Raw genomic sequence first — 26,527 nt, forward strand, 5'->3', positions numbered from 1 at the left:
TCGCTCACGCCATCTACATTTTTTTTCCATTCTTGACGGACCTTCCTTCCTACGGGTTGGTTGTGTTGACAGATCCGCGTCCATGTTTGAAATTCTTCCACCTCCACCACTCTGACGACATTCTGGAAGGCCAGCTGTGACTCCAGAGAGTTTGGTAAGGCTTGAAGAGTCACCAGACTGACATATTTACCAGTGGCTTAAATTGACTAGTTCGCTGTAGAGCCATGAGAGACTGGGCGTTCTCCTAACTAAACGTAGGCTAATGAAATGTGTGAGTTGTGTTGTGGGGTACATTTTATGAGTTTGGTTTTGGATGCGTTGCGTAGACGTAATATTTGTGTAAATATTGTGGTTGTAGTAGTTTGGTTTATTTTCTGGAAGAGTTTCACTGTCTCGCTTTCGTAATTTTTGATTAGTTTGATTCATTATCTATAGACAGCCAGTGCTGGTCAGTGTGTATCTTTATGTGTATTGTCAATATTCTTTCAAGTTACCCTCATGAGTTTAGTATTACCAGCAGACATTAATAAATGATCATATGTAAAGGAAATCAGTACTTGGAAAAAGATCCCTTTACTATCAATGTAAAGTAAAATTATTCAATAACCGAAGCTGGATTCTACTCATAAACAACCCAATCTGTTTACCTAGTTTCGAATTATTCATACGTTGGAATTTTTCTTTGCTGTCTGCATTTACATCTTCGCACAGGTAGTTTCTTCACGACCCCCACGACACTTTCCTGAATTATTTTTCCTCGTACGTCATGGTTAGGGGTCACTTGTTACATCAGAGGCCTTTGCCTGTAAACACCATTGTGGCTTATCAACGATGTACAGGTCATTTTTGATAGATAAATGATGTAAAAAAAAAAGATAGTATACTGAATTAACTGTGGCACAAAGACTGAAAATATCATAAACAAGTGTACTATGAAGGAGGCGAGTTACTTTACACACACGCAGAGGAAAATATACTTGGAATTCCACAATGAACCAGTAATTCGTGATGTTCAGTTTGATCTCGATGAGGAAATTCTTCCGGAGGTCAGTACGAACTCGAGTAGGTTCTCTGTTGACGTGGTTACTGTTCGAGCGTTGCACAGTTTTACGAGCGTTGCTTAGAACCTTAACCTCTTTACATATACTGTATATATATATATATATATATATATATATATATATATATATATATATATATATATATATGTATATATATATATATATATATATGTATATATAAATATATATATATATATGTATATATAAATATATATATATAATATGTGGTAGACGTTAATAAATCTTCCATCGACTAACCCCAAAAGGTAAGTTTAATAGCTAAGGTTGATTGTTAGCCGGCTGCTCCATCCGGTATTCAAATACGAACGACTTAAGACCATCCGTATGTCATGTACGTACTTGTGTATGACCTCTCGGTTCATATACAGTTTGTGATTACGGCAAGGGCGCCTTGCATTCGTAGGGACACCCTCCCCCCCTCATTATCTACCATTTCACGTTCTTTGTGTCATCAGTTATTTAATGCTTCCCTACGTCCCATGGGACACCTGTCTAGCTACACTTCCAGCTGTTCCCATTTGTTCTGGCCTCTGAGTTCGTATGAAGGAACTGTTATTTCTTAAGTGTTGTAATAGCCTCTTTGAAATTTGTGAGTCTCGTTGAATTCTTTTAATCCAAAACGGGCGGATTGTGACCATCCCTCCTCTTTTCATAGATTTTCTCCCCTTAGGTTTCTCGCTATTCTTGTCGCATTCATGTAGACTCTTTCCAGCAGTTCTGTCTTGTTGCTCAAGTGAGGCGACCTGACTGTTGTGGCATAGTCGATCCCTGGCCGAATTTACGTCGTGTATGTTTTCCCCAACTTCTCGAATCCCATGTATTAGGCAAGTTTGACATCGCTGTGGGTTTTTTTTACCTTTATGATCCTTCTCAGATGATGCTTTACTGACAAGATCGATATGATGGCAACTCCCATGTATCTCGCTGTGTGACTTTTAATGTATTTCCGCTGGTACGTTCCTCACTGTCAGGTCTGTTTATACCCATTTTCATGACGGCAGTTTCTAAGGTTTTCATTAGCTTATGTTCTGCCAGTGCTGCATATTGTCTAGGTCTGTTTTGCGTTGTTTCATTGTCACTGTTTCATGTTACTTTCATGATTTTCGCATCATCAGCAAAACTGTTTAGGTATCAATTCACTAGTAAATTTCTAACGTAGATCACAACTGGTAATGACTTCAGCAGCGAGACCCCGAAGGACCCACGTCCTCGCTGAGCATACGAGGCTCCCACGACATTCGTTTTCTGTTCCCTTTCAGTTAAATGTCATTTTATTTTGAGTAGCTTTCTCTAACAACTGGACTTCCAGCTCATTTTTTTTTTCTGGGATACAGTTGCAAAGACCTAGCTTTGGTTTTCTTAGGATAATCGTTACTCAACATAGGAATCCGACAATTTGTCACGCAGGATCATATTCCTCTATTGTTTTTTTGGCCATGGTAGCTTTTGCCAGTAGAGTATTCTTGTTTTGATTACCGTAGTATCATGCACGTTAGGGATACTGGACTACACTTTCAAGTTACCTTTCTAATAACTTTTTAATATTAGTACTCGCCTGGCTTCCATTCGTGTAGGATCTTTGCTCTTTATTGATAATTTGAATTTGGTCAGTGCTTGAACAGCAAGAGACTGAGAGCGCACTCAGCAGTTATAGTGAGGTACCATCTGGGCATCGGTTTTACAATTAATCATGTCGACTCGTCTCTCAACCTTTTATATATCATGCCTTAACTCCCACGTATGTATGCTGGCACCCAGAAGCACCCAAGGGTCTGCAAGGAACCCATTTTATTTGACCTGCCTCCAGGAAACGATGAACAGCTGGGTGGACTAAGGCCCGGCTGCCGCGACCAAGATTCGAACCTTTGCGGATTTGACTTCAAGTGGCCGGTCCTTACATGCATGACTCACGGTCAGTAACGCTAACTGGTACACCACAGAGGCTCGTGTGGGTCTAGCTCCCTCACAAGGCTCCTTCCACGTTGCTAGTAATCATGGTATATCTGGGCTTTCGAATGTGAGCATTTCGTCTCTTCGTATTCAGAATGCTCTGCACACATCAATAACTTTTCGTCTGCTTTCCATAACCTAGTACTATGATCCTGTACTGTTAATTTCTCATGAATTGTGAATGTGTCCTTATGACTTTAGTTTTCATACTTAAAGCTTTCCTTTCTTGTCCTAATGTGTTCGTATCAATCTCTTTTCTATCCTTCAGATGCAGGCTGACTCTTGTTTTGTATCTGTTGTCTCTTCCATAAGTTTTTTACGAGAATTTTTTTCTCGTTTCCTCTATTTACTTATAGTTGGTACTGTTTTTTCCTCGCCTAATTTGTAGATTTAATTAAACGTAAAATAACATTGTTCTATCTCAAGTATTTAGAATTCGATATCCCAATTTGTCTCGAAGATGTGACTGTTTGAGGTTCCACAGTTTCCTTCCCATATCATACTTTCTTGGGGCCAGTTTTTTTTTTTTCTAGGCAGTCATTTTTCACTGTAATCCATCTCGAGTACCGTGTCATATTTTATCCAAGTGTAGATCCTCAAGTGTAGATCAGTATCAAGGTTACTTTGCGTGAAAACGAAATCAAGTAAAGTTCATGCATGTTCATAAGTTTTCTCGTCCACACATTCTGTGAATTTGAATCTCCATGTGTGGATCTACGGTATCCTAGTATTTTTGCCTGGTAGCTGGTCTCGTAGAATTAGAAATTTGCCAGTGTTCTGTATGAGCGCTTTTAACTGCTTTTTGCACTTTTCTGAATATTTCTTCGTTATTGTCATTAAAAAGAAAAATTGGTCGTGATCGTGGAAGTTGACTGATTTCGTCAGTTATTGTTTTTCCTCATGTATACAGTTTCATCCACCAGTACGACCAGTCTTCCCGCTCTCTCCTCAGTTTGTAATTAATTTAGGAAGGTACGCATGTGACTTGGCATCCTCGCTGAAGTATTCATAGTCTTAACTTTGTCGATGATGTTCGGTGTAAATTTCGTCCGGTCTGTTCTTTGATTCAAATTGTTCACTCCCATCAGTTTATCATTAATTGTATACACAGCCCTCACCAGCCCTCTTTGCTAATAATACTATATGTATCTTCATGTGTTTGGTTCATTGATTTTTTTTTTATTTTGAGTTTCTCTAAGTAATACCTATGTCTATTTTGATTACTCCAGAACACCTTTTTGCAGGAGTTGTTGCAGCTCAAAGGCAATATGATGAACTCCTTTCGATGTGGTACGTTCTTTGACGAGATTGTACTGTTCCGGTAACTGACCATGATACTTTTCATTCGCGGCGTAGTTGCAACCAAGCAGAGTCTGGTAACACACACACACACACAATATATATATATATATATATATATATATATATATATATATATATATATATATATATATATATAGTTTATTTTTCAAGTCTATCTGCAGTTTTCCACGTTAACGAGGTTGCGTCAGATACAGGCGCCTGAGCTCCAAGCTTAGAGGAAAATCCTCTCTTTTCATGGGAAGGTAATATCAAGGGCATTTCCAGCCTCCTACTCCCGCCTTTCTTAGTTGCCTTCTCTTGACATGCATATGTGTGAATAATCGTTTCCTTCCCATCCCCAGTGATGACACTGTTATAGGAAAGTTATGAATCAAATGTCCAAACTTCATTCTCGTCTGTTATTACAGACTGATTTACGTTAACGTTTCGTCCAAGCATCGGACATCATTTGAATTAAAATAAGATGGAAGTACAGTACATACGATGCACGCACTTAAGTTTACTGTCTTGATCTTCTGAAGCAAAGGGACGTGTAAGGTGATAGCTTGGCTGTAAAATTTATGTCTCTGTAATGGTAATGGTTTCGACTTCCTTCCATTTCGTTGAAACGTTTTAAAATCGCTTTCTCAACCATGATTTGTATGATGAGAATAGTTATGCTGAATCTTTTTTATGGTTCTTGAGGTTCATGTGTGTAATGAGTGAGATGCATTTCATATCGGTATCATTCATGTGATTGACTTTTGCAACCCTCAGTTAGGGAATTGAGTTCATAAACTATATTGGTTTTGAGTTATGGCCTCTGGTTGTTTTGAGTTATGGCCTCTGGTTGTTTTGTGTTATGGCCTCTGGTTGTTTTGAGTTATGGCCTCTGGTTGTTTTGAGTTATGGCCTCTGGTTGTTTTGTATTATGGCCTCTGGTTGTTTTGAGTTATGGCCTCTGGTTATGTCATGGCCTCTGGTTATGTTATGGCCTCTGCATCTTCGAAAGAGCTGTTCACTGTTAAGGTCATCAAACTGTTTCGAAAGTTGAAAGGTTGTGGTCAGGTCACCCCTTTCTCTCCTGCTGTAAACAAATTCAAGGCCTCTAACAATTCCATCGTTGATTGCTCTCCTTTGGATTATTCTTGATACCTTCTGCTTCTTTAACTGTGATGAGTAAATTAAAAATCATAGTTGTGGCCTGATTAAGGATATCAACAGTGGCAAACATTTAGTTTCCTTTGGTCTTTACCTAAGATGAGACTCTGGCAGCAGGTTAGGGACGTTGTGGATTCCAAAGTCCCTTTAGACACTCACAGATTCTTGCAGCTTCTATCATGCTAGATAATCATATCATAGCTTTCTTCCATTGTGTACCATCCTGATTACGTATATTCTAGTTGAATTTCATTAGCCACGCTTTGGATTGACTTTGGAGTTTGTTTAGGTCCCCTTTTAAGTTGATACAATGTTCGCTTTTTAGTTCCCTCATGACTTGGCATCATCCGCAAACATTCAGGTTTGAAAACATTTCCTTTGGAAAGTGATTCCCATTGACTGAGAAGAGCAAAAGTCCCAGAACAGAACCCTTCAGCACACCACTAGTGACCTCGACCCGTTTTTACGAGTCTCCTCTTGACATCCGTCTTTTAACCGCTTCCACTAACGATAATGTATCCATCAAAGGAGTCCTACCTCATATTCCGCCTGAAGATCCAGTTTCTGTACCGACTTATGCGGTACATTACCAAAATCTTTTCGGCGATCCAGATGAATCCAACCAGCCTTTACTATCATCAAATATGAAGTTCACTCTCGCAGAAATGGAAGAAGTTCGTTTCATTTGACTTCCTTTCCCTGGAACAGTGTTGATTCACATTGGTAGTTTTCCCGCTGCATAGAATCGTCCATTTGTTTTCTGATTATATTTTCCAGTGCTTTATAGACCACACTCGTCAGAGGACCGGGCTGTAGTTCAGTGCCTCATTTCATGAAAGATACTTGGATATTTATAACGTTTGTCCTTTTTTTACTTCCTTCACACGTCACCTTTTTATAACATTTTGAACAGTATTTATATCAAGTGATTTGTTAAATGAATCTACACACATCTACCGCGTGTATAGAAAAAATTTTCACGTGTACAGTGAGCAATTTATGGGTCAAGACCCTTTAGTATTGTCTGCCTTTTGTAGATACCTTTTGTTTACCGAGACCATATCTCCCTGTTCCATCTGGCTTGTGTTGGCAACGTAGCGTCTCTCATTACGAAAACAGTGTTGAACGTTATTCAGATCTTTGCATATCCTTATAGTCTTCCACAACTGTTCCCTCAAAGTCCTTTAGCATTATTAACTGCCCTTATACTGACGTTCACTCTTTATGAATTTATGAAGAAGTTTTTGACTGTATCTCGTCTTACGAAGAATACAGAGGATTTCAAATAAACCATCAGAATCTTCCGAAGTTGTGATAAAGGAGATCATAAACTTTGTGTTTAACATGGTAAGGATAGAGAGGCATACAGACGATTTAAAGAAAAATGACTTTTCCGTAAATGAAAATGTCTGTCTAGGTGCTAAAGCGAAGAGAATATAAAGTCGTCTTAGATTTATTTATGGTCCTACTAACAACTACTGTCATTGGTAAATTGTTCCGTATGTTGCTAATCCTGTGTAAGGAAAAAATCTTCGCCTCCTTTGAAGTAAAACGTTTTCCAACTGCATTAGAAGTAATTTATATCTAGCCTTGGATCGAAATTAAAGCTTTTGATAATTCTGAATACCTGTACTAAATCGTGCTTAATTTTCTCTTTTCTTAACTATTTGAAGTAGTTTAGTTGGCTCTTGTGGGACTTGGCTCACAGTCCGTAAATTATCTTCGGAGTTCGACGCTGTATTTTCTCTCTTTCCACCCATTTAATCCGACCGCCCGTTACACTGTTTCTCCCCTGGGTCTACAGTATATTGTACAGAAACAACTAAATCTTCTATTTAAACTTTATTATGCATGGACTTTTTCCCCCTAAGGATGACCGTGACCAAACACGTTGTTCAAGGTGAAAACCAAAGATCCTTGGTGAAGACCTACCAATGATTTGCAAAGAGTAAATTCCTTAGACTTAAATTCGAAAGCTTTACCTATTACTGATCCTAGTCCTTGTTGACTCGTTATCCTGCTTCTATGTATTGCCGACTACATTTCAGGTCAACAGAGACTATGATACCTACGTTTTTTTTTCTTTTCCTTTACTTTTTGAAGCTGTGTAAAATTCATAATATAGCTTGTCTTTACGTTTTTACTACCGTTTAGAACATTTTTACGCATATCGATATCAAGATTCACTTGCCGCTTGTGAGCCCAGGCCACCAGTTTGTGTATCTATTTGAAACTGAAATAATTCGGTCTGTCCCCCACCCGCTCCTCCACACTCGGCTGCTGCTCCGTGGTGTTATTGAGGCGGAGTATTTTCTCGTTCGTCTAAATCCTGTTTGGATGAGTAAATAATTATGCTGGAATTTTTTTGATCACTTAAACCAATGTTTGGGTTGTTTTGGTTATTGTACCACCTGAAGAAGCCTGGATCATTGGTTAATGAAGGAAGGATCACTTGATGTTGCCTGGGGATCTAGGAGTGGCAACCTTATATGGTATTCAACTCCAGTGTTCTTTCGTTCGCACTCCTCCAAAGTCGCCTGAAAGACTTTAGTATCTTTGATACTATTTGTCTAAGCGGGCTGTTTTACAAGCCCGTCCACACAGGGCAGAGAAATATATATCCCTCCACTTGGAGCTTCCAACCCTCTACAACTTGGCAGGAGGGGAAGTAGATGTATGTGGTGGACTCTGCAAACGAAAATACGGTCACAGGGGTATCGGTACCCAGAGAGGGAGGCAGAAATCCAACTGGGGAAACTACCTATTGCAACCACATCAGCTAAAGGGAAATGACTCCCCTGATGCAGTGGAATTGCTAGGAAATGTACGCTGGATGGGAAGAATTACAGCATTCGATTGCTTGAGTTAACCCAGTGTTTGTACACGTCTTCGAGATCATGGTCATGGCCTCTCCCAAGAAGCATATAAAGTTCGTCTATTTCGGGAACCATGGTACTGGACTTAGTGGAAAAGAGCTTCACTAAGACATTCCCAACTATCCCTTTTGCCACTCGTCGGCAGTACAGGTTAAGGCATGGAGGATTGTCACTACCTGACCATATAAATATTGTTGCATCCATACACTTCTGGTGAATTTCGACGGCCGCCGCCGCCACCACCTTTGGAAGGATACTTCATCCGGCATCAAAGGGAGAGCCTTAGAGTTAGCCTTCTGGAGAACAGGAGTGCCGTATTCACCACCGGTCCCCAATCCATTTCCACATCCAGACCGGGACTCCAGCAGACTCAACAGAGTCTGAAATGGACCACTTCCCGATACTTCTGAACAAGATGGATCGCATCCCAGCTAGTAGGAGACATTGGCAGTGACTCGACCGTGCCGACTAGACTTTCCTGCGAATATTGTGTTGATCGTTGGCCGTGTTGCTTGTTGCGCGACAGAAATGATCCCGTCCCCTAGAAATCTGGCATACGAGGAGAGGCTAAAACGATTGGATCTCTTCTCCTTTCAAAGACGTAGACTTCGCGGCGACTTAATCCAAGTGCTCAGAGTTCTGAACAAGTTGATGAAGTAAATCACGAACATCTTTTCGAAATGCAGGAAAATACGGTTACCAGGACAAATGGAATAAAACTCAAAGGTGAAAGATTAGCACAGAGGTGGGGAAAAGCTTCTCACCGTCAGACGTTGTGATTGGTAAGACTAGGAATATCTTCAGAAGTCGTTTGAACAAATGTTCTGTAAAGCCAGGTACATTCTGAGAAAAACGCCAGAAATAAACTGTGTAAACGACAGCAGTAACGGGGACGGTAGAAGCCAGTGCTGTATCGGGGAGTCGATGATATCTTCAAGAACTTTTACATCACGAGTATATTTACCTTGACAATGCCAGGATGAATATGTATGTAGAAATGAATAGTAGTTTTGTTGAAACGTGATGTAATTCAATGTAAAATAGGATGAAATACATGAATATAAAAGACTTCGCCTAACCTTCCATTATTCGAGATGTTGCTCATCTTTTATAATAGTTTTTGGTTAAGATATTGTTATATTACAATGACATTCTATTCATATTGGCTTGACATAATACATTCATAGAAATGACATGCGTATTACAGTGGAAAGTGGGATAAAATCATGACGGAAACAATCTACTTTCGCCTTCTTTCGTTGTTTGAAAGTTGGTACCGTAATCGCTTTACGAATGATTTTCAGTGAGAAAGAATACTTATTACGATAATTTTCTATCCTAATTGACTTTAATAAATACTTAAATGGAAATGTACAATATTTTTGCTGAAACTACTCGCGTTTGTGTAAAGTGCCGTAGTGATAAATGGTAAACAATTTGCCTTGGGCTCTCGGTGATTCAGGCTCGGCGAACCCCTAAGTTTATATGAGGTAGTGTTTTTTTTTAATGAGGATTTTCTGAAATGTTTTATATGCCATTAAATATGGTGCTCTATTACCTTAATTTGTTGTTGCATTACCCTCAAACACTTGGGTCGACCAGTACAAGAGGCATATAAATCAATGGTTTCTTGACCAATAACCTGTTCACTCAGATCTGATAGCTGGGTGGACACAAAACTTAGCTGGTATTGACGGAGACAAACATGTGAAGGGTGTGAGTGGAGTATGGTGCTTTATTACCCTCATTTGTTCCATTACCCTCAAAAACATGGGTCGACCTATACACGAGGCATTTCATAAATTTATGATTTCTTGGCCAAAAGTTAAGGGTCGGTCTATACACGAGGTATACTTATAGACGAGTATATACGGTATATTCATAGTAGCCTAAACCCGGTTCACTCATATCTGATGGCTGGGTGGAAACAAAGCCTAGCTGGTATTATCATATTTCTGGAAAATAAGAAGCAAGACAATAAGAGTATATACACACATTCAACACACGGTGATATTTAAGGCTAATTAGGAAAGGCTGATGCAAAGGCAAAACCTCTATAACTAGTGCTCTTTCGTATCAGCTAGATGGTACGTGTTTTTCGAAGTTTTCATTTAAAAAAAAAAACTGCTGATCAGACTTACATTTTCTTGTCAAGATTTTTTTTTTTTTCAGACTTCTTAATCGTGGGCCAATCAGGCCTCCTGTTACCTGTTTTTCTCGGGTAAACTCGTGAACAGCACAAACAGCTTTGGAAAGGATCTGGTGGTTTGTGTGCAGTTTTTGTATTCCTTCATATATTTTGTAATCATTTCTACCCAAACTTATAAGGAACCTTAAGATATAAGTGACTTGCTTTTAACTTGCATTTGGTAAATATGGCTATTAATTTGATGTAAACCTTTTGATTACAGAACGGCTGATGCTGAAGAGGTAAAGTTCTGAGGGATAATTGACTGTGTGCTGACATACAGTGAGAAGCGACGCCTACCTGGAGCACGCTTGAAGTAAGTAGGACGTCATATTCCCGAGAAACTCAACTTTAGAGATTATTAACGACACGAAGTAATATCCCTGGACACCTGGTAAACATTTGTTATAGTTGAGATGCCCAACGAAGGAAAGAACCCCGGGAAGAAATACCAACCTCTTGGAAGAGAGGGAGATGAGGGTAACCAAGATCATAGCCGTCAACCTTCAAGTACAGGCACGAGGGACAGCACGAACCAGTATGAGATCAAGTCATGGGAACCTTATCTACCTTTCTCAAGCGCTGGTGCCAACAGAGAGGTGCAACGCAGTCAGCAAGGTATTTGGTATGAATATCCTTTGGACAACTCTGAGGCCATTTCTCATCCTCAGATGGCGGGCCATCAGAGAACAGAGGGTAATACCTACGCCGATGTAGTTAAGCTTCGAATAACCGAAAAACCTCATGGAAGCAATAAGGAAGACCCTGTGTATGGTGAGAGCCACTCTGTCTCCGCCCCGGTCAATCCAGACAGTGGGCAACGTGACGTTCCAAGAGGTACAGGAGACCATGGTAGTCCTCCCCAGACTGAGAGAAAAGATGAACTTGAGCCGTCGGAGGTTTGGCAAGACAGCGTTCGTTGGCGAGATGGAGGTGATAGTGCCAGTGGCCAAAACCTAAGTGGCCAACGGACTGCAGGGAAGATGGAAGGGGCTGACTTCCTTTCCCAGAGTGAGGGAGAGTTGAGGGGAGCCAGAGATGGCTCGGGCAGTCCCAAGAGTCTCTCTCGGATCGGTGTCTCCGAAGAGCTTGGAACCGTTACTGAGGGGCGTGGTGTCGGCTCGTGGAGAACTTTTCCTTCATTTCCTCCACCTGACCCAGTTAGTCGGGTGGGAGACGGTAGCCAGAGTGGCAGGCAGCAAGCTGGTAGTCCATACGCCAGTCAGCCGGATTGTTACGTGGACGATAGGTCACGAGGACCTCGTCCGGTTCGTGGATCACAAGGGGGTCCTTTGGATAGTGACTGGTCACGGGGCAATGTAGACAGAGGGCCACAAGGTGGTGGTCAGTTCGGCAGCGGGTCGCATGCTAGTCCCCTGGGTAGTGGGTTAGAAGGCGTTCATTCGGACAGATTGTTAGAAGTCTGCAATAAGATCATGGAGATACGAGGCAATCATCTGGGGAGTGGGTTAGAAGGCAGTCGTCTGGGTGGTGGGTTAGAAGGCAGTCGTCTGGGTGGTGGGTTAGAAGGCAGTCGTCTGGGTGGTGGGTTAGAAGGCAGTCGTCTGGGTGGTGGGTTAGAAGGCAGTCGTCTGGGTGGTGGGTTAGAAGGCAGTCGTCTGGGAGGTGGGTTAGAAGGCAGTCGTCTGGGAGGTGGGTTAGAAGGCAGTCGTCTGGGTGGTGGGTTAGAAGGCAGTCGTCTGGGTGGTGGGTTAGAAGGCAGTCGTCTGGGAGGTGGGTTAGAAGGCAGTCGTCTGGGAGGTGGGTTAGAAGGCAGTCGTCTGGGAGGTGGGTTAGAAGGCAGTCGTCTGGGTAGTGGGTTAGAAGGCAATCGTCTGGGAGGTGGGTTAGAAGGCAGTCGTCTGGGAGGTGGATTAGAAGGCCTTAATGAGGATAGATTGTTAGAAGTAAGTCATATGATCATTAGGGCACGAGGCAGCCATATAGTTAGTGGGTCTAGAGGCACTCATCTGGATCTTGGACCAATAGGCAGTCATCTGGGTGGTAGGCCACAAGTCAGTCATCTGGATCCTGGACCAATAGGCAGTCATCTGGGTGGTGGGCCACAAGTCAGTCATCTGGATCCTGGACCAATAGGCAGTCATCTGGGTGGTGGGCCACAAGTCAGTCATCTGGATCCTGGACCAATAGGCAGTCATCTAGGTGGTGGGCCACAAGTCAGTCATCTGGATGATGGGCCACAAGTCAGTCATCTGGGTGGTGGGCCACAAGTCAGTCATCTGGATGGTGGGCCACAAGTCAGTCATCTGGGTGGTGGGCCACAAGTCAGTCATCTGGGTGGTGGGCCACAAGTCAGTCATCTGGGTGGTGGGCCACAAGGCAGTCATCTGGGTGGTGGGCCACAAGGCAGTCATCTGGGTGGTGGGCCACAAGGCAGTCATCTGGGTGGTGGGCCACAAGTCAGTCATCTGGGTGGTGGGCCACAAGTCAGTCATCTGGATGGTGGGCCACAAGTCAGTCATCTGGGTCCTGGACCAATAGGCAGTCATCTGGGTAGTGGGCCACAAGTCAGTCATCTGGGTAGTGGGCCACAAGTCAGTCATCAGGGTAGTGGGCCACAAGTCAGTCATCTGGGTGGTGGGCCACAAGTCGCTCGTCTGGGTGGTGGGCCACAAGTCACTCATCTGGGTAGTGGGCCAAAAGTCAGTCATCTGAGTAGTGGGCCACAAGTCAGTCATCTGGGTGGTGGGCCACAAGTCGGCCATCTGGGTAGTGGGCCACAAGTCGGTTATCTGGGTAGTGGGCCACGAGTAGGTCATCGTGGTGGTAGGCCACAAGTCGGTCATCTTGGTGGTGGGCCACAAGTCCGTTATCTGGGTAGTGGGCCACAAGTCCGTCATCTTGGTGGTGGGCCACAAGTCGGTCATCTGAGTAGTGGGCCACAAGTCGGTTATCTGGGTGGTGGGCCACAAGTCGGTCATCTTGGTGGTGAGCCACAAGTCAGTTATCTGGGTGGTGGGCCACAAGTCCGTCATCTGGGTAGTGGGCCACAAGTCCGTCATCTGGGTGGTGGGCCACAAGTCCGTCATCTGGGTGGTGGGCCACAAGTCCGTTATCTGGGTGGTGGGCCACAAGTCCGTTATCTGGGTGGTGGGCCACAAGTCCGTCATCTGGGTGGTGGGCCAAAAGTCCGTCATCTTGGTGGTGGGCCACAAACCAGTCATCTGGGTGGTGGGCCACAAGGCAGTGGGCCCTCAGCCTCAGGTGGCCCCTCCTCAGCTCCGGGTAAGCCCTCAGCTGGGGGAGGGTCCTCATCTCCGAGTAAACCCTTAGCTGCAGGAGAGTCCTCCTCTCAAATTAAGCCCTCAGCTGCAGAAGAGTTCTCAGCTCTATGTAAGCCCTCAGCTGCAGGAGAGTCCTCGGTTCCAAGTAAGCCCTCAGCAGCAGAAGAATTCTCAGCTCCAAGTAAGCCCTCAGCTGCAGGAGAGTTCTCATCGCCAAGTAAGCCCTCAGCTGCAGGAGAGTTCTCATCGCCAAGTAAGCCCTCAGATGCAGGAGAGTCCTCAGTTCCAAGTATGCCCTCAGCTTCAGGAGAGTTCTCATCGCCAAGTAAGCCCTCAGCTGCAGGAGAGTTCTCATCGCCAAGTAAGCCCTCAGCTGCAGGAGAGTTCTCATCGCCAAGTAAGCCCTCAGCTGCAGGAGAGTTCTCATCGCCAAGTAAGCCCTCAGATGCAGGAGAGTCCTCAGTTCCAAGTATGCCCTCAGCTTCAGGAGAGTTCTCATCGCCAAGTAAGCCCTCAGATGCAGGAGAGTTCTCATCTCCAAGTAAGCCCTCAGCTGCAGGAGAGTTCTCATCGCCAAGTAAGCCCTCAGATGCAGGAGAGTTCTCATCTCCAAGTAAGTCCTTAGCTGCAGGAGAGTTCTCAGCTTCAAGTAAGCCCTCAATTGTAGGAGAGTTCTCAGTTCCAAGTAAGCCCTCAGCTGCAGGAGAGTTCTCATCGCCAAGTAAGCCCTCAGCTGCAGGAGAGTCCTCATTTCTAAGTATGCCCTCAGCTGCAGGAGAGTTCTCATCTTCAAGTAAGCCCTCAGCTGCAGGAGAGTTCTTATCGCCAAGTAAGCCCTCAGCTGCAGGAGACTCCTCAGCTTCAAGTAAGCCCTCAGCTGCAGGAGAGTTCTCATCTCCAAGTAAGCCCTCAGCTGCAGGAGAGTTCTCATTGCCAAGTAACCCCTCAGCTGCAGTAGAGTTCTCAGCTTCAAGTAAGCCCTCAACTGTAGGAGAGTTCTCAGTTCCAAGTAAGCCCTCAGATGCAGGAGAGTCCTCTGTTCCAAGTATGATCTCGGCTGCAGGAGAGTTCTCATCGCCAAGTAAGACCTCAGCTGCAGGAGAGTCCTCATCTCCAAGTAAGCCCTCGGATGAAGGAGATTCCTCATCTCCAAGTAAGCCCTCGGATGAAGGAGATTCTTCATCTCCAAGTAAGTGCTCAGCTACAGAAGGGTCCTCAGCTCCAAGTAAGCCCTTAGCTGCAGCTGGGTTCTCAGCTGCGGGAGAGTCATCAGCTCCAAGTATACCCTCAGCTGCGGGAGGGTCCTCAGCTCCAAATAAGCCCTTGAGTGCGAAAGGGTTCTCGACTCAAAGTAAGCCCTTATCTGCAGGTAACCCGGCTCCAAGTAACTCCTCACCTGCGGGAGAGTCCTCAGCTCCAAGTAAGCCCTTAGCTCCAGCTGAGTCCTCAGCTCCAAGTAATCCTTCAGCTGCCGGAGGGTCCTCAGCTCGAAATAAGCCCTTAGCTGCAGCCGAGTTCTCAGCTCCAAGTAAGCCCTTGGGTGCAGGAGGGTCCTCGGCTCCAAGTAAGTCCTTAACTGTGGAAGGGTCCTCAACTCCAAGTAAGCCCTCAGCTGCGGGTAAGCCCTTAGCTGCGGGAGGGTTCTCAGGTCCCAGTAAGCCCTCAGCTGCGGGAGGGTTCTCAGCTCCAAGTAAGCCCCTAGCTGCAGGAGGGTCCTCAGCTCCACGTAAGCCTTTAGCTATTGGTGGGTCCTCAGCTCCAAGTAAGCCTTCAGCTGCGGGAGTGTCCTCAGCTCCAAATAATCCCTCAGCTGCGGGAGGGTCCTCAGCTCTAGGTAAGCCCTCAGCTGCAGGAGGGTCCTCAGCTCCAAGTAAACCCTCAGCTGCAGGAGAGTCAACTCCACGTAAGCCCTTAGCTGCGGGAGGGTTCGCAGCTAAAAGTAACCCCTCAGCTTCTCGTAAGCCCTCAGCTGCGGGAGGGTCCTCAGCTCCACATAAGCCCTCAGCTGCGGGAGGGTCCTCAGCTCCACGGAAGCCCTCAGCTGCGGGAAGGTCCTTAGCTCCAAGTAAGCCCTCAGTTGCGGGAGGGTTCTTAGCTCCAAGTAAGCTCTTGGGTGCAGGAAGGTCCTCCGCTCCACGTAAGGCTTCAGCTGCGGGAGGGTCCTCAGCTCAAGGTAAGCCCTCAGCTGCGGGAGGGATATCGGCTCCAAGTAAGTCCTTAGCTGTGGGAGGGTCCTCAGGTTCAAGTAAGCCCTCAGTTGCGGGAGGGTTCTTAGCTCCAAGTAAACCCTTTGGTGCAGGAAGGTCCTCAGTCCCAAGTAAACCGTTAGCTACGGGAGGGTCATCAGCTCCTACTAAGCCCTTAGCTGCAAGAGGGTCCTCAGCTCCACGTAAGACCGTAACTGCAGGAGGGTCCTCGACTCCAAGTAAGCCCTCAGCTGGGGGAGAGTCATCAGCTCCAAGTAAGCCCTTGGGTGTAGGAGGGTATTCAGCTCCATTGAAGCCCTTGGGTGCAGGAGGGTCCTCTGCTCCAAGTAAGCCCTTAGCTAGAGGTGTCTCCCCAGCTCCAAGTAAGCCCTTAGCTGCAGGAGTCTCCTCAGCTCCAAGTAACCCCTTAACTGTGAGAGCTTCCTCAGCTCCAAGTAAGCACTTAGCTTCAGGAGGGTCCTCAGCTTCAAGTAAGCCCTTACCTTCAGGAGGGTCCTCAGCTTCAAGTAAGCCCTTAGCTGCAGAAGGGTCCTCAGCTTCAAGTAAGCCCTCAGCTGCAGGAGGGTCCTCAGCTCCAAGTAAGCCCTTAGCTGCAGGAGGGTCCTCAGCTCCAAGTAATAAGCCCACCAGCTGCAGGAGGGTCCCTCAGCTCCAAGTAAAGCCCTCAGCTGCAGGAGGGTCCTCAGCTCCAAGTAAGCCCCTCAGCTGCATGAGGGTCCTCCAAGTAAGCCCTAGGTCCTAGCTCCAAGTAAGCCTCAGACTGCAGGAAGGTCCTCAGCCCCAAGTAAGCCCTCAGCTGCAGGAGGGTCCTCAGCCCCAAGTAAGCCCTTAGCTTCAGGAGGGTCCTCAGCTTCAAGTAAGCCCTTAGCTGCGGGAGGGTCCTTAGCTGCAAGTGAGCCCTTTGCTGCAAGAGGGTCCTCAGCTGCAAGTATGCCATCAGCTGCAGGAGGGTCCTTAGCTGCAAGTAAGCCCTTAGCTTTAGGAGGGTCTTCAGCACCAAGTAAGCCCTTAGCTGTGGGAGGGTCCTCAGCCGCAAGTGAGCCCTTAGCTGCAAGAGGGTCCTCAGCTGCAAGTATGCCCTCAGCTGCAGGAGGGTCCTCAGCTCCAAGTAAGCCCTCAGCTGCAGGAGGGTCCTCAGCTCCAAGTAAGCCCTCAGCTGCAGGAGGGTCCTCAGCTCCAAGTAAGCCCTCAGCTGCAGGAGGGTCCCTCAGCTCCAAGTTAGTCCTCAGCTGGAGGGTCCTCAGCTCAAGTAAGCCCCTCAGCTGCAGGAGGGTCCTCAGCTCCAAGTAAGCCCTTAGCTGCAGGAGGGTCCTCAGCTCCAAGTAAGCCCTCAGCTGCAGGAGGGTCCTCAGCTCCAAGTGAGCCCTCAGCTGCAGGAGGCTCCTCAACTCCAAGTGAGCCCTCAGCTGCAGGAGGGTTCTCAGCTCCAAGTAAGCCCTCAGCTGCAGGAGGGTCCTCAACTCCAAGTAAGCCCACAGATGCAGGAGGGTCCTTAATTCCAAGTAAGCCCTTCCAGCTGCAGGAGGTCCTCAGCTCAAGTAGAGCCCTCAGCTGCAGGAGGTCCTCAGCTCCAAGTAAGCCCTCAGCTGCAGGAGGGTCCTCAGCTCCAAGTAAGCCCTCAGCTGCAGGAGGTTCTCAGCTCCAAGTAAGCCCACAGATGCAGGAGGGTCCTTAATTCCAAGTAAGCCCTCAGCTGCAGGAGGCTCCTCAACTCCAAGTGAGCCCTCAGCTGCAGAAGGGTTCTCAGTTCCAAGTAAGCCCTCAGCTGCAGGAGAGTCCTCAGCTGCAGGAGGGTCCTCAGCTCCAAGTAAGCCCTCAGCTGCAGGAGGGTTCTCACCTCCAAGTAAGCCCCCAGATGCAGGAGGATCCTTAATTCCAAGTAAGCCCTCAGTTGCAGGAGGCTCCTCAGCTCTAAGTAAGCCCTCAGCTGCAGGAGGGTCCTCAGCTCCAAGTAAGCCCTCAGTTGCAGGATGGTCCTCAGCTCCAAGTAAACCCACAGCTGCAGGAGGGTCCTCAACTCCAAGTAAGACCTTAGCTGCAGGAGGGTTCTCAGCTCCAAGTAAGCCCTCAGCAGCAGGAGGGTCCTCAGCTCCAAGTAAGCCCTCAGCTGCAGGAGGGTCCTCTGCTCCAAGTAAGCCCTCAGCTGCAGGAGGGTCCTCAGCTCCAAGTAAGCCCTCAGCTGCAGGAGGGTCCTCAACTCCAATTGAGCCCTCAGCTGCAGGAGTGTCCTCAGCTCCAAGTAAGCCCTCAGCTGCAGGAGGGTCCTCAGCTCCAAGTAAGCCCTCAGCTGCAGGAGGGTCCTCAACTCCAATTGAGCCCTCAGCTGCAGGAGGGTCCTCAGCTCCAAGTAAGCCCTCAGCTGCAGGAGGGTCCTCAGCTCCAAGTGAGCCCTCAGCTGCAGGAGGGTCCTCAACTCCAAGTGAGCCCTCAGCTGCAGGAGGGTCCTCAGCTCTAAGTAAGCCCTCAGCTGCAGGAGGGTCCTCAGCTCCAAGTAAGCCCTCAGCTGCAGGAAGGTCCTCAACTCCAAGCGAGCCCTCAGCTGCAGGAGGGTCCTCAACTCCAATTGAGCCCTCAGCTGCAGGAGAGTCCTCAGGTCCAAGTAAACCCTCAGCCTCATGCGGACCCTCAGCCCTACGCGAACCCTTATCCACAGGCGAACCCTTTGCCCCAGGTGGACCCTCAACTCCAGATGGGTCTTCAATCTGGGCTGAAGTGTCTGATACATCTGGGCCCTCAGTTCCATCTGAGTTTTCAGTTCCAGATGGATTCACAACCACAACTGGGCTCTTGCCGCCAGCAGACTCTCCTTCACAGGCAGGGTTAACGTCGTCGTCAAGGTCCACTTCGTCAGCAGACTCCCCTTCTAAGGCAGGGTTATCGTCGTCGTCAACGTCCACTTCGTCAGCAGACTCCCCTTCTAAGGCAGGGTTACCGTCGTCATCAAGGTCCACTTCGTCAGCAGACTCCCCTTCACATGAAGGGTTACCGTCGTCGTCAGAGTCCACTTCGTCAGGAGACTCCCCTTCACATGAAGAGTTACCCTCGTCGTCAGAGTCCACTTCGTCCGCAGACTCCTCTTCACAGGCAGAGTTACCGTCGTCCTCAGAGTCCACTTTGTCAGATGACTCCCCTTCAGAGGCAGGGTTACTGTCGTCGTCGGAGTCCACTTTGTCAGATGGCTCTGCTTCAAAGGCAAGGCGACCATCGCCGCCAGATTCCATTTCGTCAGCATATTCCCCTTCAAAAGGCAGAGTTACCGTCGTCATCAGATTCCACTTTGTCAGTAGACTCCCCTGCGCAGGCAGGGTTGCCGTCGCCAGTCAGGATCCACTTCGTCAGCAGACTCCCCTTCACAGGCAGGGTTACCGTCGTCCTTAGAGTCCCTCTCACAGGAAGGATCCCTTTCCCCCTCAGGGTCCCCCTCGCCATCAGAGCCTCCGTCGCCGTCAGAATCCTCGTCTCCGTCGGACTCCCGATCACCGGCAAGGTCACCATCGCCGGCGGAGCTCCCGTCACCAGCAGAGTCCGCGTCGCCAGCAGAGTCCCCGTCGTCGGCGGAGTTCCTGTCACCGGCAGAGTCCCCTTCGTCGGTGGAGTTCCTGTCACCGGTAGAGTCCCCCTCGTCGGCGAAGTTCTTGTCACAGGCAGAATCCTCGTCGCTGACAAAGTCCCCGCCACCGGTAGAGACCCCATCACCAGCAGAGCTCCCTACTCTTACGGCTCAACCGGCTCCTGCAGGACCTCCGACTCCGGCAGAGCCCGCTACTCTTACAGCGCAAGCGGCTCCTGCAGGGCCTCCGACTCCGGCAGAGCCGCCTACTCTTACAGCGCAAGCGGCTCCTGCAGGGACTCTGACTCGGGCAGAGCCCCCTACTCTTACGGCTCAAGCGGCCCCTGCAGGGACTCTGACTCGGGCAGAGCCCCCTACTCTTACGGCTCAAGCGGCCCCTGCAGGGCCTCCGACTCCGGCAGAGCCCGCTACTCTTACAACTCAAGCGGCTCCTGCAGGGCCTCCTACTCCGGCAGAGCCCCCTACTCTTACAACTCAAACGGCCCCTGTAGGGCCTCCGACTCCGGCAGAGCCGCCTACTCTTACAGCTCAAGCGGCTCCTGCAGGGCCTCCGGCAGAGGCCCCACCTCTTACAGCTCAAGTGGCTTCTGCAGGGCCTTCGACTCGGGCAGAGCCCCAGACTCTTACAACTCAACCGGCTCCTGCAGGGCCTCCGACTCCGGAAGAGCCACAGTCGCCAGCAGGGCCCTCAACTCCTGAGGAGCCTCGGAAGCCCCAACCTGGTGGGCGCTGTGCGCGAGACGGGGCTCCACTGAAGAATCACTGTAATAAGTGTCGGATTGTGGTATGCCAGCTCTGCCACAACTCGTCATTTACGCCAGCAAAAACCAAACACATGGCCAAAGCCCTCGTCACAGATTACATTAAGACTTTAGAGGAGCTGGAGGCCTATTACGACCAACTAAATGTTAGCGAGAAGAGGATCCTGTCGGCTCTTGAGAGCATTCAGAAAGAACAAACCCGCATTAGGGGTGTCCTGGGGGCGGCAAGAGAGATGGGCAGTGTTATGAAGTCTATGGTCCGTGAAGTGCCCGAGACGACGGAAGAGGCGTTCGATGAACTTCACAAGCATAAGGATCTCTATAAAGACATTACCCAGTGGGCATCCTCTTTTCCTTTTGTGAAGCTGGAACGTGGGAGAGTCATTGACGTTACCAAAGTAAGTGTGTGGTGTGTGTGTGTGTGCACTTAATGGGACGACTAGCAATAACTTTTCCTTTTTCACTTGTGATATTCTGAGTTTATGTAAAGTTGTTTTATATATACTAAGTCGTTGCTTTATTTTGTTAAATCACTAAACTGGTGTGGATTACATCAGCGATTCTTAATTCCCTTCCATTGTATGAAAGACAGAGTGGTCTACAACATTTATCTTAGGTCCTCAGCACTACCAACATAATCTTTCTTTGGTCTTCAACACAGAATATTTTTCCTTGGTCTTCAATGCTTTCATCTTTCCTTGGTCTTCAACGCTTTCATCTTTCCTTGGTCTTCAAAGCTTTCATCTTCCCTTGGTCTTCAAAGCTTTCATCTTCCCTTGGTCTTCAAAGCTTTCATCTTTCCTTGGTCTTCAACGCTTTCATCTTTCCTTGGTCTTCATCGCTATCATCCTTCCTGGGTCTTCAAAGCTTTCATCTTTCCTTGGTCTTCAATGCTATCATCTTTCCTTGGTGTTTAACACTGCCCTTCCATGGTCTACAAAGCTATCTATCAACTCGACATAGATTTTGGCCATCAGAAGGTAGAAGCCGGGGGGGGGGGGGGGGGGGGTGGATGAGATAGAGTAATGAGTGGTGGGTGACGAACTAAAGTTGTCAGTGAAAGAGAAAATGTGAGGTGTATAGGCGTCACTCGCAAGAAAGGGGTGTTTGTGGTTGGATGTAGAACAGAAAGTGGCAGGAGGTCAAGAGGAAGGTGCAGGGGTTGAAGGATGGAAATGAGAGTTAGGACGGGCGATAATTTGGCTAAGATGTTTTGGAAGGAGATTAATAGTGAGGAACGGCGAACAAATGGGAGTATCAATGAAGGGGGACGTGATACTGGTAACAGGTACAGGTGAGAAGAGTGAATGATTTGAATTACTGAATGTGTTCGATGATAGGGAAGTGTTTTGTAAGGAGAGATGTGCGAGGTAAGCTATGGCAAACTGCTTGGTGAAAAGTGAAGAGGTGGTGAAATTATCAAGTAAGGTGAAGTTTGGCAAAGCGGTTTGAGTAGACAGGAGTGCAATTTTTAAAAAAGATAACTTGTTGATTGACTAGTTACAATCTTGAATATGTGCGGATCCTGGTGAGGTGCCTGAAAATTGGTGGAATGCCGGTAGAGCAGAAGAGGTCGTAAGATGAATGTTCGAATTGTAAAGTGTTCTTGGTAAGTTCTATCGGAGAGTGATGATTGAGAAGGTGATGACATGCCCAGAGCATCAAAGGAGGAAGAACAATGTGGTATCAGGAGAATGTGTGGGTCGTTTGCACCGAAGAATTTGTATGTAACGTTTAGGGATCTGGAGTTAGCGTATGGTAAGGTAGAGAGGTGCTTTATGGAAAATGGTAAATGAATGATGAGAGTGAAGGTATTCGAAGTATTAAAGAGTCTTCATGAAGAGAGGAAGGTGAGTGTGCGAGTGAGGAGGATTAGTGGTTCCAGGTGAAAGCGAGTCTGCGGCAAGTGTGTTTCTGAGTTTTGGTGAGTGTGTAAGAGGAAAACGCTGAGAGTAAATGTGAATAAAGCAAAGTTTTAGGTTTAGCAGGAGAGAGAGAGAGAGAGAGAGAGAGAGAGAGAGAGAGAGAGAGAGAGAGAGAGAGAGAGAGTTTGAATGGAGAGAACTTTGAGTTAGTGAAGTGCCGACATGGACATGGCTGTAAATGAAATTAAGGGAGCAGACTTACGCCAAAGGGTGGGTATGGCGCTAAGATACTGGGCGCGTTAAAGATTGTGTGGAAAGAGAGGTCACTGTCTGTGCCGGGCAAAGTCTGGTACGTTTGATGGTATAACAGTCCTAGCGGCGTTATATGGATGTGAGGTGGGTGAATGTGTCGAAAATAAAATATTTGAGGATAGTGAGTGGTAGGAGGAAGGTAGAGGATGGCAGAGTAAGAGGGTGGTTTCACAATAAGAGTATGGATAAGACGAGAAAAAGTGTGCTGAAAGATGTTTGGAGATATGGAGAGGATGAGTGAGCTCTACTCAGATACTAAAATCCGATTAAATCGCAATTGTCACAGGAGTTGATCTTCACCAAGGCTCAACTGTTGGGAGCCCGGCATGGCAATGACGCTGTCAGGGGCTTCATGGTCGTCCAATACATATCGGGAGTCGCCCATTTAGCCCGAGCCAGACTGGAAGGTAAACGGCTCTTCCTTTATACGATGCAGAACGCCCGCCTTCCCTTGCCGTCGCAAACTCTGCCTGTGAGTCCATCTTGCCACTGCAGTTTGTTAAACAGATCGTATGCCATAATTTGACAGCAGTGTAATAATGGTCTTGGGCATGCACGGAGATCGCGAGTGATCGTATGTTGTGTGTTCGAATGCCATTACATCATTAGTGCATGCTGGATTAATTTGTGCATACCGTATGAGCTTGTCCCTACAAGGTGATGCATTTGTGTTTACAAGGTGACAATATTTTGCCTAAAAGATGATCAGTTTATGTCCACCTGGTCATGGCTTTGCGATAGGCTTGAACACACCAGAGTGGTTTGTGCATAATGTCGGATGTACGGTCGACTGGGAGTATCGCTACACTTTCCGTGTAGTCGGCAATATAATTACACTACCAAGATAGGAAAATGTAGGAGACCGTTGGTGGGAAGTAGCAACAGTCCCGAATGGAATTACCAGACTCTTTGTTGGTGAAATATACTTGATTACTTGATATAAGAATGATGGAAGAATCTATGATTAAATTCAAATTAGATATAATTATTTTTTTTTTTGGAAAACCAGAGTTCTAAAACCCACATTTAGTATATATATATATATATATATATATATATATATATATATATATATATATATATATATATATATATAGTGCCTCGTTCGCGTATCGTGCCAGGTATTTCAATATTTCCACATTCCCCTGTTTGTAAGGATTCGTTGACTAATTGAATGTCTGCGAAAGCTATATACGCTATAAATATCTTTTGAATACTTGTTATTCAAGCTTCAAAAGTTCGGTAAATGAAGGAAAATTTGCAGGCAATGGTTTGCTAGTTCCCTCACGAGCAAAATCATGTCCTGATGATTAGTATAATTTTGTCTACATGATCAATTCTTCCATTGCGTCCCATCTTCATTACTTTGCATAACCTTGTATCAATCAACAGCTTTGCACCTGAGCAGTTCAGGAGTTCTTCTCCCTTTGTAAGCTTATGCAGTCCTCGTGATTCTTTGCTTCTCACCATGACTTTAGCCTAGCTTCACCCACCAACATATTTTGTTACGAGTGCAGTTCATCCCGGAAAAACACTCGGGTTGATCATGAATAGCAACGGCCCCAAGAATAAGCCCTGCAGTGTGCCTCTGGTAACCCAAACCCTTCTGGGAAAAACTTGTTTCATTCCACTACGTCTCCCCTTGTAGGTCAAACACCACCTTGGTAGTCCAAGAACGAACACAAACACACACACACATACACACACATCTACCTTGTCTATAACATAGTTCACTCTGCCTGTTATCCATAGCGAAAAATGGGTTCAAGGTAGCTAAAGGAGCATTGAAAGACTTCTAAGTAATATATTTTAGTATGTAAAGAGGACAAAGTAATTACATGTGGAATGATCATCTTTAGAATACTTTGTCGTAACAATTCATAAATGAATTCCTTGCTCTTGTTTACAGTATATTTTCCAAGGCTTCTCTTCTCCTTCTCTCCTATCTCGCGCTCTGAATCCCTTCAAATGCTAGATGATTATTGTGCCACCTACTGTATATCTTCTGCATATTCTCATTTTCTTTTGAATTTTGATATCTGTTGAATCCAATGGTACCTTTCTCTGCTTTAACTTCTTTTCTGTTCATATCTTGCAAAGTTACTCGTACAGTATTAACCCACTCGCTACAGATTTCATGGGACTTTCACCCCCAAAAAATGTTTTATGATCCGACTATAGATTTCCACATCTATTTTCCCAGAGATCTATCACTGTAGTGACCGTGATGTGCATATTGAATGAGATAATCTATGTATGTTGAGTGACACATTTGTGGCTACATACTGATGATGATATTACTCTTTCGTCAGTTTGAGTGCATCATAAAGTGTGTGGAAATCGCCTCCGCCTTGACATTTATGGATATCCTCTTGAATAGGAAGACTAGTTTCCGTATTTGTATTCGACTGACGGGCAACACGTCCGTGGCCCGCCGGTTCCTGAAGCTGTGTACCGGCGAAACGGGCAGATCCTGCCGCCACACAGGCTTTCCTTCTATGGCGTCCTGGGCATCAGAAGGGGAGCATATTCTGTGGGGAGTCCACCACGCAGACCTCTACAGTGGAAAGTTACGTCGTCAGGTACCTGGCAAGTGTCGGAAAGCACCCATCACAGCAGGACTCGTATCAGGAGTGCTTCAGAAGGAGATGCCCAATTTCTCCTTTCAAATATACACCAGAGACAGCACTCGTAACCAGGAGGGTGTGGCGTTTGGTCGAGTGGTAGAAGGGCTCGAGGATCTTAAGAAAGCCTTAATCACGCCGCCCACAGATTTCCTGATTAATGACTGTGGTGTTGTCATCGAGGAAAAGGCCATCACTTAATTGTAGTTAAACCTGTGATCATGATGGATGTCCATGGTAATTTGGTAAAGACTTAACTTTCGTGTAAATGTCAGTAGCAATTGAACAGCGTTTGAGCTTCTCTGCTGTTAAGTGACCAAACTCTCCACAGATCTAGGCTACTCAACGTTGTTGTTTGGGTGAGAGAGTCAAATGAGAAACGATGTTACGGTCATGTTAACAGTCTAGATTCATTGACGCGAGACATTGATTGCATGTCTCCAGTGTATGCATGACGTTGGTGACTTTCTCATGATTTTAATCTCTCGATTTTCTTTTATTAGTTTTATTTGAATGCAGGAGTAACTTTTACCTTTCATCTATAACTCTGACAGAATTTGGAAAATATTTAGTGAAACTGATTATTTTCAAGAATGATTGCAATACAGCATAGAATTTCTTTTGTAAAGGACAAAAATGTTTTATGAGTGTCAAACTCTCCTTTTATTATGATTTTAGAAATAGGCTAAACTGTACGATAAATTATTAGCTACTTTCTCGATGAAATCCAATATTTTTATCGAACAACAGGAAGTGTCGTGACATGAGCTTCAACTAGGACATTGTCTGGTTTATATATATATATATATATATATATATATATATATATATATATATATATATATATATATATATATATATTTATGTATATATATTGTGTGTGTCTGTAGTTATGTCTCGTATCCTGCGGATGTCTTATGACACCTCCAGATCCACCATAAACATATACTAAGTTTATACTGAAACCCAGGAGAGGATTCAATTGATTTTTAATTCGTATATGTATTTCGCAATAGTTTTAGTCTCTCCGTGGTAGGATCACATTGTATCTATTTTCAGTTAGAATAAAAAGCTTAAAAACAGTATTTTGCTATTGTATTCTGGTCATAAAGATTTCGTCGGAAGGGAGGAATTTCAGGTAGAGTTCTTCCCGTTCAGATGTTACTCCTCGACCTACGATCTCACGCTCCCATACTGCGTAAGTCTTGCCCGCATGTCTCTGTACTACTGTGGATACAGACACAGAGCTGGTCTGGCTGGCAGCTGGGTATCAAACTGTCCTTCGAACTCTTAATCTACTGAACTCCAAGAAGCATCGAGTCGAACCGTGCTCCTGTACCTTCGAACGAGTACTTGGATAATTTTTCCAACTCGTGACAACAT

The 26,527-nt window shown here is 46.1% G+C and overlaps 1 protein-coding gene across 1 annotated transcript; it reads left to right on the forward strand.

The window, feature by feature from the left end:
* The first annotated feature begins 50 nt into the window (after nt 1-50).
* LOC139764858 (uncharacterized) lies at nt 51-26,229 on the forward strand. Its single transcript, XM_071691872.1, has 10 exons — nt 51-154; nt 10,544-10,636; nt 10,783-16,703; nt 16,790-17,083; nt 17,256-17,585; nt 17,909-18,142; nt 18,521-19,203; nt 19,299-20,741; nt 22,807-22,992; nt 24,833-26,229. The coding sequence occupies exons 3-10, from the start codon at nt 10,976-10,978 to the stop codon at nt 25,343-25,345; spliced, it is 9,411 nt and encodes a 3,136-aa protein (XP_071547973.1). The 5' UTR covers nt 51-154; nt 10,544-10,636; nt 10,783-10,975; the 3' UTR covers nt 25,346-26,229.
* The last annotated feature ends 298 nt before the right edge of the window (nt 26,230-26,527 follow it).

The sequence above is a fragment of the Panulirus ornatus genome, chromosome 4 (assembly GCF_036320965.1).
Source record: "Panulirus ornatus isolate Po-2019 chromosome 4, ASM3632096v1, whole genome shotgun sequence".
NCBI classification, from domain to species: Eukaryota; Metazoa; Arthropoda; class Malacostraca; order Decapoda; family Palinuridae; genus Panulirus; species Panulirus ornatus.

Excerpts from the sequence above, each read along its gene's own strand:
- LOC139764858 (XM_071691872.1), top strand. The coding sequence starts at position 10,976 with ATGCCCAACGAAGGAAAGAACCCCGGGAAGAAATACCAACCTCTTGGA. Across the intron at positions 17,084-17,255 it reads AAGAGGGTCCTCAGCTGCAA|CTCAAGTAAGCCCCTCAGCT; the intron begins GTATGCCCTCAG and ends GAGGGTCCTCAG. Across the intron at positions 18,143-18,520 it reads AGGAGGGTCCTCTGCTCCAA|GAAGGTCCTCAACTCCAAGC; the intron begins GTAAGCCCTCAG and ends CCTCAGCTGCAG.